The sequence below is a fragment of the Oncorhynchus nerka genome, linkage group LG4 (assembly GCF_034236695.1).
Source record: "Oncorhynchus nerka isolate Pitt River linkage group LG4, Oner_Uvic_2.0, whole genome shotgun sequence".
Taxonomy (NCBI): domain Eukaryota; kingdom Metazoa; phylum Chordata; class Actinopteri; order Salmoniformes; family Salmonidae; genus Oncorhynchus; species Oncorhynchus nerka.
In genome coordinates, this window is record NC_088399.1 from 33,376,021 (window position 1) to 33,388,194 (window position 12,174).

Consider the following 12,174-nt stretch of genomic DNA (forward strand, 5'->3'; position numbering starts at 1 on the left):
TTGTACATAATTATGACATAACATTGAAGGTAGTGCAATGTAACAGCAATATTTAGACTTAGGGTTGCCACCCGTTAGACAAAATACGGAACGGTTCAGTATTTCACTGAAAGAATAAATGTTTTGTTTTCGAAATGATAGTTTCCGGATTTGACCATATTAATGACCTAAGGATCGTATTTCTGTGTTTATTATATTACAATTAAGTCTATGATTTGATATTTGATAGAGCAGTCTGACTGAATGGTAGTAGGCTGCAACAGGCTCGTAAGCATTCATTCAAACAGCACTTTCCTGCGTTTGCCAGCAGCTCTTCGCTGTGCTTCAAGCATTGCACTGTTTATGACTTCAAGCCTATCAACTCCCGAGTTGAGGCTGGCAATGCTATAGTGCCTATAAGAACATCCAACAGTCAAAGGTACAGTTGAAGTCAGAAGTTTACATGCACTTAGGTTGGAGTCATTAAAAGAAGTTTTTCAACCACTCCGCAAATTTCTTGTTAACAAACTATAGTTTTGGCAAGTCGTTTAGGACATCTACTTTGTGCATGACACAAGCAATTTTTCCAACAATTGTTTACAGACAGATTATTTCACTTATAACTCACTGTATGACACTTCCAGTGGGTAAGAAGTTTACATACACCAAGTTGACTGTGCCTTTCAACAGCTTGGAAAATACCAGAAAATTATGTCATGACTTTAGAAGATTCTGTTAGGCTAATTGACATCATTTGAGTCAATTGGAAGTGTACCTGTGGATGTATTTCAAGGCCTACCTTCAAACTCAGTACCTCTTTGCTTGACATCATGGACAAAACCAAAAGAAATAAGCCAAGACCTCACAAAAACAATTGTAGACCTCCACAAGTCTGGTTCATCCTTGGGAGCAATTTCCAAACACCTAAAGGTACCACGTTCATCTGTACAAACAATAGTAAGCAAGTATAAACCGTCATACCGCTCAGGAAGGAGACACGTTCTGTCTCCTAGAGATGAACGTACTTTGTTGCGAAAAGTGCAAATCGATCCCAGAACAACAGCAAAGGACCTTGTGAAGATGCTGGAGGAAACAGGTACAAAAGTATCTATATCCACAGTAAAACGAGTCCTGTATTGACATAACCTGAAAGGCCTCTCAGCAAGGAAGAAGCCACTGCTCCAAAACCGCCATAAAAAAGCCAGACTACGGTTTGCAACTGCACATGGGGACAAAGATCATACTTTCTGGAGAAATGTCCTCTGGTCTGATGACACAAAAATAGAACTGTTTGGCGATAATGACAATTGTTATGTTTGGAGAAAAAAGGGGGAGGTTTACAAGCCGAAAAACACCATCCCAACTGTGAAGCACGGGGGTGGCAGCATCATGTTATGGGGGTGCTTTTCTGCTGGAGAGACTGGTGCACTTCACAAAATAGATGGCATCATGAAGATGGAAAATTATGTGGATATATTGAAGCAACATCTCAAGACATCAGTCAGGAAGTTAAAGCTTGGTCGCAAATGGGTCTTCCAAATGGACAATGACCCCAAGCATACTTCCAAAGTTGTGGCAAAATGGCTTAAGGACAACAAAGTCAAGGTTGTGGAGTGGTCATCACAATGCCCTGACCTCAATCCTATAGAAAATTTGTCGGCAGAACTGAAAAAGCGTGTGCGAGCAAGGAGGCCTACAAACCTGACTCAGGTACACCAGCTCTATCAGCAGGGCCAAGATTTGAAAATTTGTCGGCAGAACTGAAAAAGCATGTGCGAGCAAGGAGGCCTACAAACCTGACTCAGGTACACCAGCTCTATCAGCAGGGCCAAGATTCACCCAACTTATTGTGGGAAGCTTGTGGAAGGCCAACCGAAACGTTTGACCCAAGTTAAACAATTTAAAGGCAATGCTACCAAATACTAATTGAGTGTATGTAAACTTCTGACCCACTGGGAATGTGATGAAAGAAATCAAAGCTGAAATAACTGACCTAAGACAGGGCATTTTTACTAGGATTAAATGTCAGGAATTGTGAAAAGACTGAGTTTAAATGTATTTGGCTAAGGTGTATGTAAACTTCCGACTTCAACTGTATATGAAATACAAATGGTATAGAGAGAAGTAGTCCTATAATTCCTATAATAACTACAACCTAAATCTTCTTAGCTGGGAATATTGAAGACTCATGTTAAAAACTTCTTAGGGCTGAGATCCCGCTAACGGGATCGATATGACAACAGTAAGTTAAAGTGCAGGGCACCAAATTCAAAACAACAGAAATCTCAATTAAAATTCCTCAGACATACAAGTATTTCACACCATTTTAAAGATACACTTCTTGTTAATCCCACCACAGTGTCCGATTTCAAATAGGCTTTACGACGAAAGCACCACAAACGATTATGTTAGGTCAGAGCCAAGTCACAGAAAAACACAGCTATTTTTCCAGCCAAAGAGAGGAGTCACATCCTGTAATTTTGCAGAGAGCCACATCAATTTACAGAAATACTCATAATAAATGTTGATAAAAATACAAGTGTTATACATGGAACTTTAGATACACTTCTCCTTAATCCAACCGCTGTGTCAGATTTTTAAAAAAGCTTTATGGAAAAAGCAAAACAGTGCAAAAATCTAAGTACGGCGCTCAGAGCCCAAACAAGCCAAAAAGATATTGTGCAGTCAACAGAAGTCAGAAATAACATTATAATTATTCACTTACCTTTGATGATCTTCATCAGAATGCACTCACAGGAATCCCAGTTCCACAATAAACGTTTGTTTTGTTCGATAATGTCCATCATTTATGTCCAAATAGCTACTTTTGTTAGCGCGTTTTGTAAACAAATCCAAACTCACGAAGCGCGAAACTCACGAAACTCACTAGGAGCAGACGAAATGTCAAAATGTTCCGTTACAGTTCGTAGAAACATGTCAAACGATGTATAGAATCTATCTTTAGGATGTTTTGAACATAAATCTTCAATAATGTTCCAACTGGAAAAATCCTTTGTCTGTAGAATTGCGATGGAACAGAGCTCGCTCTCATGTGAACTAGCGTCACGAGCTCAAGGCATTCTGCCAGACTTCTGACTAATTCCCCTCTCATTCTCTCCCACTTCACATTAGAAGCATCAAACAAGGTTCTAAAGACTGTTGACATCTAGTGGAAGCCTTAGGAAGTGCAACATTACCAATATCCTACTGTATCTTCAATAGGGAATGATTTGGGAAAACGACCAACGTCAGATTTCCCACTTCCTGGTTGGATTTTTTCTCAGGTTTTTGCCTGCCATATGAGTTCTGTTATACTCACAGACATCATTCAAACAGTTTCAGAGTGTTTTCTATCCAAATGTACTAATAATATGCATATATTAGCAACTGGGACTGAGTAGCAGGCAGTTTACTCTGGACACCTGGGCACCTTATTCGGGCCAAGCTACTCAATACTGTCCCCAGCCATAAGAAGTTAAAAGGAACCACCAGCTTTCATATGTTCTCATGTTCTGAGCAAGTAACTTAAATGTTAGCTCTTTTTACATGGCACATATTGCACTTTTACTTTCTTCCCCAACGCTGTGTTTTTGTATTATTTAAACCAAATTGAAAATGTTTCATTATTTATTTGAGACTAAATGGATTTTATTAATGGATTATATTAAGTTAAATAAAAGTTAATTCAGTATTGTTGTAATTGTCATTATTACAAATATGTATATAAAAATCGACCGATTTATCGGTATCAGCTTTTTTGGGTCCTCAAATAATCGGTATCGGTATCGGCGTTGAAAAATAATACAAATCGACCTCTAGTCCTAGCCATTGTAAAAAAAACTGTAAATCATTCTGAAGCCATTGTCACGATCGTTCGTAGAAACGGACCAAGGCGCAGCGTATGTTGAGTTACACATAATTTATTAAAGAAGTTACATTTTAGCAAAGACAAAATAATAAACAATAAACTAACAAACAACGAACCGTGTCTACAACACTAACTCAAAACATAAACAAAATCCCATAACCCACAGGTGGAAAAAAATCCTACTTAAGTATGATCCCCAATTAGAGACAACGATAGCCAGCTGCCTCTAATTTGGAATCATACCAAAACCCCAACATAGAAAAAACAACCTAGAACCCCACATAGAAAATATAAACTAGAATAACCCCCCAGTCACGCCCTGACCTACTCCACCATAGAAAATAAAGGCTCTCTATGGTCGGGACGTGACAGCCATCCTCTTTTGTCCGCTTGGTAACGAGACTAAAAACAGGACACTTGGGTAGGCTTTCAGCTGAAATTGCAATCAGCTGTGTTTGGAATGATTCAATATTCTGCTGAGATTTTCTATATGTTTCAGTCTGGTAACTGCAGAAATGCGTGACATTTACCATCATTCTGTTTTACATGTGTTTTTAACAGTTTTGGAAACAGTGTGTTAGCATTTGAAAACAAGTGCTGCAAATATATAGTTTTGCAGGAGTATGAATGAGAAAAGAGTTTCGGAGATTGTGGTCATTGAATGCATTTTGTGTGGAAGCAATTAAAAATGATTCACATTTTGGTCCACATACACTTCTGTTTTGCTGACTGTGTGAAGAGTTTTGACAATGTGACTTCAGTTTTGACCAATGCATGTTAACAATTAAAAAAAAACATTTACAGTGGCTTGCAAAAGTATTCACCCCCCTTGGCATTTTTCCTATTTTGTTGCCTTACAACCTGGAATTAAAATAGATTTTTTGGGGGGGGGTTGTATAATTTGATTTACACAACATGTCTACCACTTTCAAGATGCAAAATATGTTTTATTGTGAAACAAACAAGAAATAAGACAAAAAAAAACAGAAAACTTAAGTGTGCGTAACTACCCCCCCCCCCCCAAAAGTCAATACTTTGTAGAGCCACCTTTTGCAGCAATTACAGCTGCATGTCTCTTGGGGTATGTCTTTATAAGCTTGGCACATCTAGCCACTGGGATTTTTTCCCATTCTTCAAGGCAAAGCTGCTCCAGTTCCTTCAAGTTGGATGGGTTCCACTGGTATACAGCAATTTTTAAGTCATACCACAGTTTCTCAATTGGATTGAGGTCTGTGCTTTGACTAGGCCATACCAAGACATTTAAGTGTTTCCCCTTAAACCACTTGAGTGTTGCTTTAGCAGTATGCTTAGGGCCATGGTCCTGTTGGAAGGTTAACCTCTGTCCCAGTCTCAAATCTCTGGAAGACTGAAACAGGTTTCCCTCAAGAATTTCCCTGTATTTACCGCCATCCATCATACCTTCAATTGTGACCAGTTTCCCAGTGCCTGCCGATGAAAAACATACCCACAGCATGATGCTGCCACCACCATGCTTCACTGTGTGAATGGTGTTCTCGGGGTGGTGATGAGAGGTGTTTGGTTTGCGCCAGACTTAGCGTTTTCCTTGAAGGCCAAAAAGCTCAATTTTAGTCTCATCTGACCAGAGTACCTTCTTCCATATGTTTGGGGAGTCTCCCACATGGCTTTTGGTGAACACCAAACATGTTTGCTTATTTCTTTCTTTAAGCTATGGCTTTTTTCTTGCCACTCTTCCATAAAGCCCAGCTCTGTGGAGTGTACGGCTTAAAGTGGTCCAGTGGACAGATACTCCAATCTCCGCTGTGGAGCTTTTCAGGGTTATCTTTGGTCTCTTTGTTGCCTCTCTGATTAATACCCTCCTTGCCTGGTCTGTGGGTTTTGGTGGGCGGCCCTCTGTTGGCAGGTTTGTTGTGGTGCCATATTCTTTCCATTTTTTAATAATGGATTTAATGGTGCTCCGTGGGATGTTCAAAGTTTCTGATCTTTTTTCATAACCCAACCCTGATCTGTACTTCTCCACAACTTTGTCCCTGACCTGTTTGGAGAGCTCCTTGGTCTTCATGGTGCCGCTTGCTTGGTGGTGTCCCTTGCTTAGTGGTGTTGCAGACTCTGGTGCCTTTCAGTACAGATGTGTATATATACTGAGATCATGTGACAGATCATGTGACACTTAGATTGCACACAGGTGAACTTTATTTAACTAATTATGTGACTTTGAAGGTAATTGGTTGCACCAGATCCTATTTAGGTGTTCCATAGCAAAGGGAGTGAATACATATGCACACACCACTTTTCTGTTTACATTTTTTTTTTTTAAACAAGTCATTTTTGAAATTTCACTTCACCAATTTGGACTATTTTGTGGTTGTCCATTACATGAAACCAAATAAAAATCAATTTAAATTACAGGTTGTAATGCAACAAAATAGGAAAACCGCCAAGGGGAATGAATACTTTTGCAAGGCACTGTACATGCGGGCCTCCCGAGTGGCACAGCGGTCTAAGGCACTGCATCACAGTGCTGGAGGTGTCACTACAGTTCGATCCCAGCCGGCTGTGACAGGGAGACCCATGAGGCGGCGCACAATTGTCCTGGCGGGATGTCCTTGTCCCATTGTGCTCTAGCGACTCCTTGTGATGGGATGCACGCTGACTTCGGTCGCCAGGTATACGGTGTTTCCTCCGACACATTGGTGCGACTGACTTCCGGGTTAAGCGAGCAGTGTGTCAAGAAGCAGTGTGGCTTGGCAGGGTCGTGTTTTGGAGGATGCATGGCTCTCGACCTTCACCTCTCCCGAGTCTGTACGGGCGTTGCAGCGATGATAATAATCCTGTTTACATGGACACATCTGACATCAGGCTACCTGATGGCACTCTGGTAAATGCAGAAAGTCACCAATCAAAATAAACCTTTTTGCACATCGACCATGTTCTTTTTGAGAAGCATATTTCCTTCTGAGTTGGGAGATATAAAGTTTGTATGTGAAAGTTACTTCTAAGACTCATACATTCAGTTGTTCTGAACTCACTTCCCTCATGCTAAAGAGGGAGGCTCTCGGCTGGTGCTAAAGAGGGAGGCTCTCGGCTGGTGCTAGCACATGTGCAGATCAAATACACCACTGGAACGCCTAGTAGCCTTTCCAACAGTAAAATGACCTAGCGGCCTCATGGGTGGAATGTTATGAATATTTTTCATAATTTCATAATTATAAACATGTATTATTATTTTTACGCTGAAAATCCGGTGTTTCTATTTCAAACGGTTTTGTTATATTTCAGTCTTCTGTGGTGTATATGAAGTGGAATATTGTAATGCAAACTCAAAATGTAATACATTTAAACTTAACATGATACAGGTGTCTTCTTTTTTTTAAGCTCATAACCATGTGTGTGAGGTGTATACTTTTGTTTCAAAGTAGACCCGGATTTAGCCCACTGCAGTAAAAGGTAAAGGTGTTTACATGTCTGCTCAGAAAACCACGTGTTTTAATCAGTGTATGCTTACTTCGATTATGACCGTACTTGGATTAAGCTAAACAGACTAAGGTGTTTACATGACTATTGCATAATCTGCCTACTGCCACAATGAGTTTAATATCTAAATATGACTGTGCATGTAAACGTACTCAGTCTGTGTTGTTGTCTGAAATGGAGCAAAACATTATATTATGATTGTTGTGATTACCTACAGTACATTGTCATTACTGTTATCATGCCTTATATTGTGGACATAATGTTTTGGTACAGTATAACCATTGTATGTGCTCTAGTTGATTTACCAAGGTAAACTATACCAAGGTGCTGTTAGCCAGTCAGTCTGTACAGTAGACTTTCAGCTCAGGTCCCCCTGTCACAATGTTGAAATATGAAAAGACTCAGCCAGTGTTCTGACTGCTGGATGTTCCACCCGCTCAGTACAGACAAGGAGGGAGGGGAGAAGCCAGCTTGTGAGCTGGGCGGTGATTTTTTTATGTCGGAACATTTTTCATGAAGATTTCCCTCCCTCTCCTGCTCTGACTGCGGTCTGGAGAAGGGGTCACGGGGGAGGGAGTCTGGGGGTCTGGAGAAGGGGTCACGGGGGAGTCATGGAAAGGACTAATGTGTGTTTTTGTATGCGGCTCTCGTAAAAAAAAATGAGCACCCCAGGAGATTGTCTCCTGCTTGAGTATAAATAGGGGGCTTGACTGTTGAGTAAATAGGATGACCCATGTGAGGAGGACATTGTGGGAGCTCCTTACACATGGCTTATTAAAAGTGTATAGAGGCAGTCCAAGTGGAGACTCTCCAGAAGTGAAAGACAGTGTATCAGAAGACAGTTGTGAAAGTTATAGATTGTATTTATGATTGGTTAATAAAGCATTTTCAGTGTGTGAAACTAAGGGGAACAATACAAATAGAGAAACATTTTGTCTTAAGTAATTGTTTAATTTGGCCACATAGAAATTAGAAATATTAAAACTGGAGCTGACAATTTTGAAATTTAGGAAACCGTCTAATTATACTTACTGTCGTTCTTACATGATTCTGTTCCAAAAGGTAGGGAACTACTTTAATCTTATTGCATTATTTTGTACATGACTGTATCCCAAAGGCCTGTTGTCCACTCATATGGATGAGTTCACACTGGGCAGTGATGCAAAGTCACCATAGGGAAGCAGCGTCAGACAACATCACATGCTTTTCATACAGTAGGTCCAACTTGGCTGAATATGTGCATTTGTGTGTGTGTGTGTGTGTGTGTGTGGTGGGCTGGACTGGACTCTTAACTATAGACTATCCCCGAAGGCACCCCTCACGGCTATAAATAGCTCTTCATGTGGCGTTAAGTAAGGGGGTGGAGTGGAGCGACATCGATTTTTTTTTAAAAAAAATATATATATATATATATATACATGTGCTGTAGAGAGCTAAATTATTGAGATGGGAGATGTAGTACTGTAGAACAGAAGCCAGTTTGAGTTTCATGGCCTGATGCAGCAGCCGGAACATCAGGAAGCTTGTGTGTGTGTGTGTGTGTGTGTGTGTGTGTGTGTGTGTGTGTGTGTGTGTGTGTGTGTGTGTGTGTGTGTGTGTGTGTGTGTGTGTGTGTGTGTGTGTGTGCCTCAGTGTGTGAATCTGGATGGCAGTGCTGGAACCGCCTGCTGTTATGATGGTATGTTTTTCTTGGTGAGCTTGAGGAATGTTTATGTCTGGTCTCTCTCCGCAATCACTCAGCGCCATCTTCAGGCCACATCAACAGTGAATAACAGACTCTGAGATATTATCATTAGTTCTATTCCAAAATAGCCCGTGTGTGGCTTTGGAAGTGGCCACTGTATTGAATTGATGATCCATTACGGCTCTAACATAGGCCAGTTTCTTCAGGGTACAGAGATATTGCATAGGCACTAGGCAGCACGGTAATCACATGGAGATTACATGCTGAGTTTATTGTCTGCTGGCTTATAAGCCTGGCTAGACAGGCGATGGGGTTTATAGATTAAAAATGCACATCATTAACATCAGGTGGTTAATGATGTCCTGCCCACCCTCAGTTATAGATCACAATAATGGGTTAGCTATTACATGTGTGATAAAACAAAGACCACCATAATAAACTGTACCAAGAAGTATACTGAAGAGTAGAAGCCATACATAAACATTATGTCACGTTAATCAATCATAGGGAAATTAGGATTTATTCCTGCAATAAGGACCTACCGTATATGTTGGACGATGAACGATAAGCTTATATGATTTCATGAAAAGCTTTGTATTTTCAAAGACACATTAAGTCTGTTTTCTCATCTACGTGTACTGTATGTACAAATGTGCAGCTCACAATTACTAATCAGTAGTTACCATGGGGAGCTAATGCCATCCCTGTTACCATAGTAACTACATGGTATAACAGCAACTTAGTGCAAAGTGCCAGAAATGTTGTCTCTATATTGTCTCTCTCGCTGCAGTGAAAAGTCTTTACTGCATAGGGACTGTATGTGACTGACGTTGTCTCTGTGTCTCTCTCTCTCTCTCTCTCTGTCTATAGTGAGCACCTATCATGCTCCTTCACCTTCTTCCTGCATGGGGAGAGTAATGTGTGCACCAGCGTAGAGATTGCCCAACACCAGCCTGCCTACCACATCACTGATGACCACATCCGCCTGGCCCAGACCTCCTCAGCCCCCGTACAAGGTGAGAAACAGCCAGGGTAAGAGAGAGACGTAAGAGCCAAAACACTGGATGTCTTTAGCCGCCTCTGTTTTAACCTGAGCATCAATGTCATAACTATGTGTATTATCAAATCTCTGAATCTGGACATGAGTGGTCCTTTCTGATATCCTGCACCTCTGTGCTCCTCTCTCTGACTGTCTATTCTATTATATCTACCTATCTATGTGTCTGTCTCTACTGCTACTTATCTGTGTCTGTCTCAACTGCCACCTATCTATGTGTCTGTCTACTTCTACCTATCTGTGTCTGTCTCTACTGCTACCTACCTATGTGTCTGTCTCTACTGCTACCTACCTATGTGTCTGTCTACTTCTACCTATCTGTGTCTGTCTCTACTGCTACCTACCTATGTGTCTGTCTCTACTGCTACCTACCTATGTGTCTGTCTACTTCTACCTACCTATGTGTCTGTCTACTTCTACCTATCTATGTGTCTGTCTACTTCTACCTACCTATGTGTCTGTCTACTTCTACCTATCTATGTGTCTGTCTACTGCTACCTATCTATGTGTCTGTCTACTTCTACATATCTATGTGTCTGTCTACTTCTACCTATCTATGTGTCTGTCTCTACTGCTACCTATCTATGTGTCTGTCTACTTCTACCTATCTATGTGTCTGTCTCTACTGCTACTTATCTATGTGTCTGTCTCTACTGCTACCTATCTATGTGTCTGTCTACTTCTACATATCTATGTGTCTGTCTACTTCTACCTATCTATGTGTCTGTCTCTACTGCTACCTATCTATGTGTCTGTCTACTTCTACCTATCTATGTGTCTGTCTCTACTGCTACTTATCTATGTGTCTGTCTCTACTGCTACCTATCTATGTGACTGTCTCTACTGCTACTTATCTATGTGTCTGTCTACTGCTACCTATCTATGTGTCTCTCTACTGCTACTTATCTATGTGTCTGTCTCTACTGCTACTTATCTATGTGTCTGTCTCTACTGCTTCCTACCTATGTGTCTGTCTACTTCTACCTATCTATGTGTCTGTCTACTTCTACCTATCTATGTGTCTGTCTACTTCTACCTATCTATGTGTCTGTCTACTTCTACCTACCTATGTGTCTGTCTACTTCTACCTATCTATGTGTCTGTCTACTTCTACCTATCTATGTGTCTGTCTACTTCTACCTACCTATGTGTCTGTCTACTTCTACCTATCTATGTGTCTGTCTCTACTGCTACCTATCTATGTGTCTGTCTACTTCTACCTATCTATGTGTCTGTCTCTACTGCTACTTATCTATGTGTCTGTCTCTACTGCTACCTATCTATGTGTCTGTCTACTTCCACATATCTATGTGTCTGTCTACTTCTACCTATCTATGTGTCTGTCTCTACTGCTACCTATCTATGTGTCTGTCTACTTCTACCTATCTATGTGTCTGTCTACTTCTACCTATCTATGTGTCTGTCTACTTCTACCTATCTATGTGTCTGTCTCTACTGCTACCTATCTATGTGTCTGTCTACTTCTACCTATCTATGTGTCTGTCTACTGCTACATATCTATGTGTCTGTCTCTACTGCTACTTATCTATGTGTCTGTCTCTACTGCTACTTATCTATGTGTCTGTCTCTACTGCTACCTACCTATGTGTCTGTCTACTTCTACATATCTATGTGTCTGTCTACTTCTACCTATCTATGTGTCTGTCTCTACTGCTACCTATCTATGTGTCTGTCTACTTCTACCTATCTATGTGTCTGTCTCTACTGCTACTTATCTATGTGTCTGTCTCTACTGCTACCTATCTATGTGTCTGTCTCTACTGCTACCTATCTATGTGTCTGTCTCTACTGCTACCTACCTATGTGTCTGTCTACTTCTACATATCTATGTGTCTGTCTACTGCTACCTATCTATGTGTCTGTCTACTTCTACCTATCTATGTGTCTGTCTCTACTGCTGTTTATCTATGTGTCTGTCTCTACTGCTACCTATTATATGTGTCTGTCTCTACATCTACCTATCTATGTGTCTGTCTACTTCTACCTGTCTATGTGTCTGTCTCTACTGCTACCTATCTATGTGTCTGTCTCTACATCTACCTATATATGTGTCTGTGCTCCCATCTGTATGTCCATCTATCTGACTCTATCTCTGTCTGTCCATCCCTCCAC

The 12,174-nt window shown here is 40.7% G+C and overlaps 1 protein-coding gene across 1 annotated transcript in view; it reads left to right on the forward strand.

Annotated features, from left to right (window-relative positions):
- The window catches only part of LOC115117511 (mediator of RNA polymerase II transcription subunit 13-like), a 126,180-nt gene that overhangs the window by 90,994 nt on the left and 23,012 nt on the right, over window positions 1–12,174 (forward strand). The window contains 1 exon segment of the mRNA XM_065017465.1: window positions 9,855–10,000. Coding sequence (XP_064873537.1) covers window positions 9,855–10,000 — 146 coding nt within the window.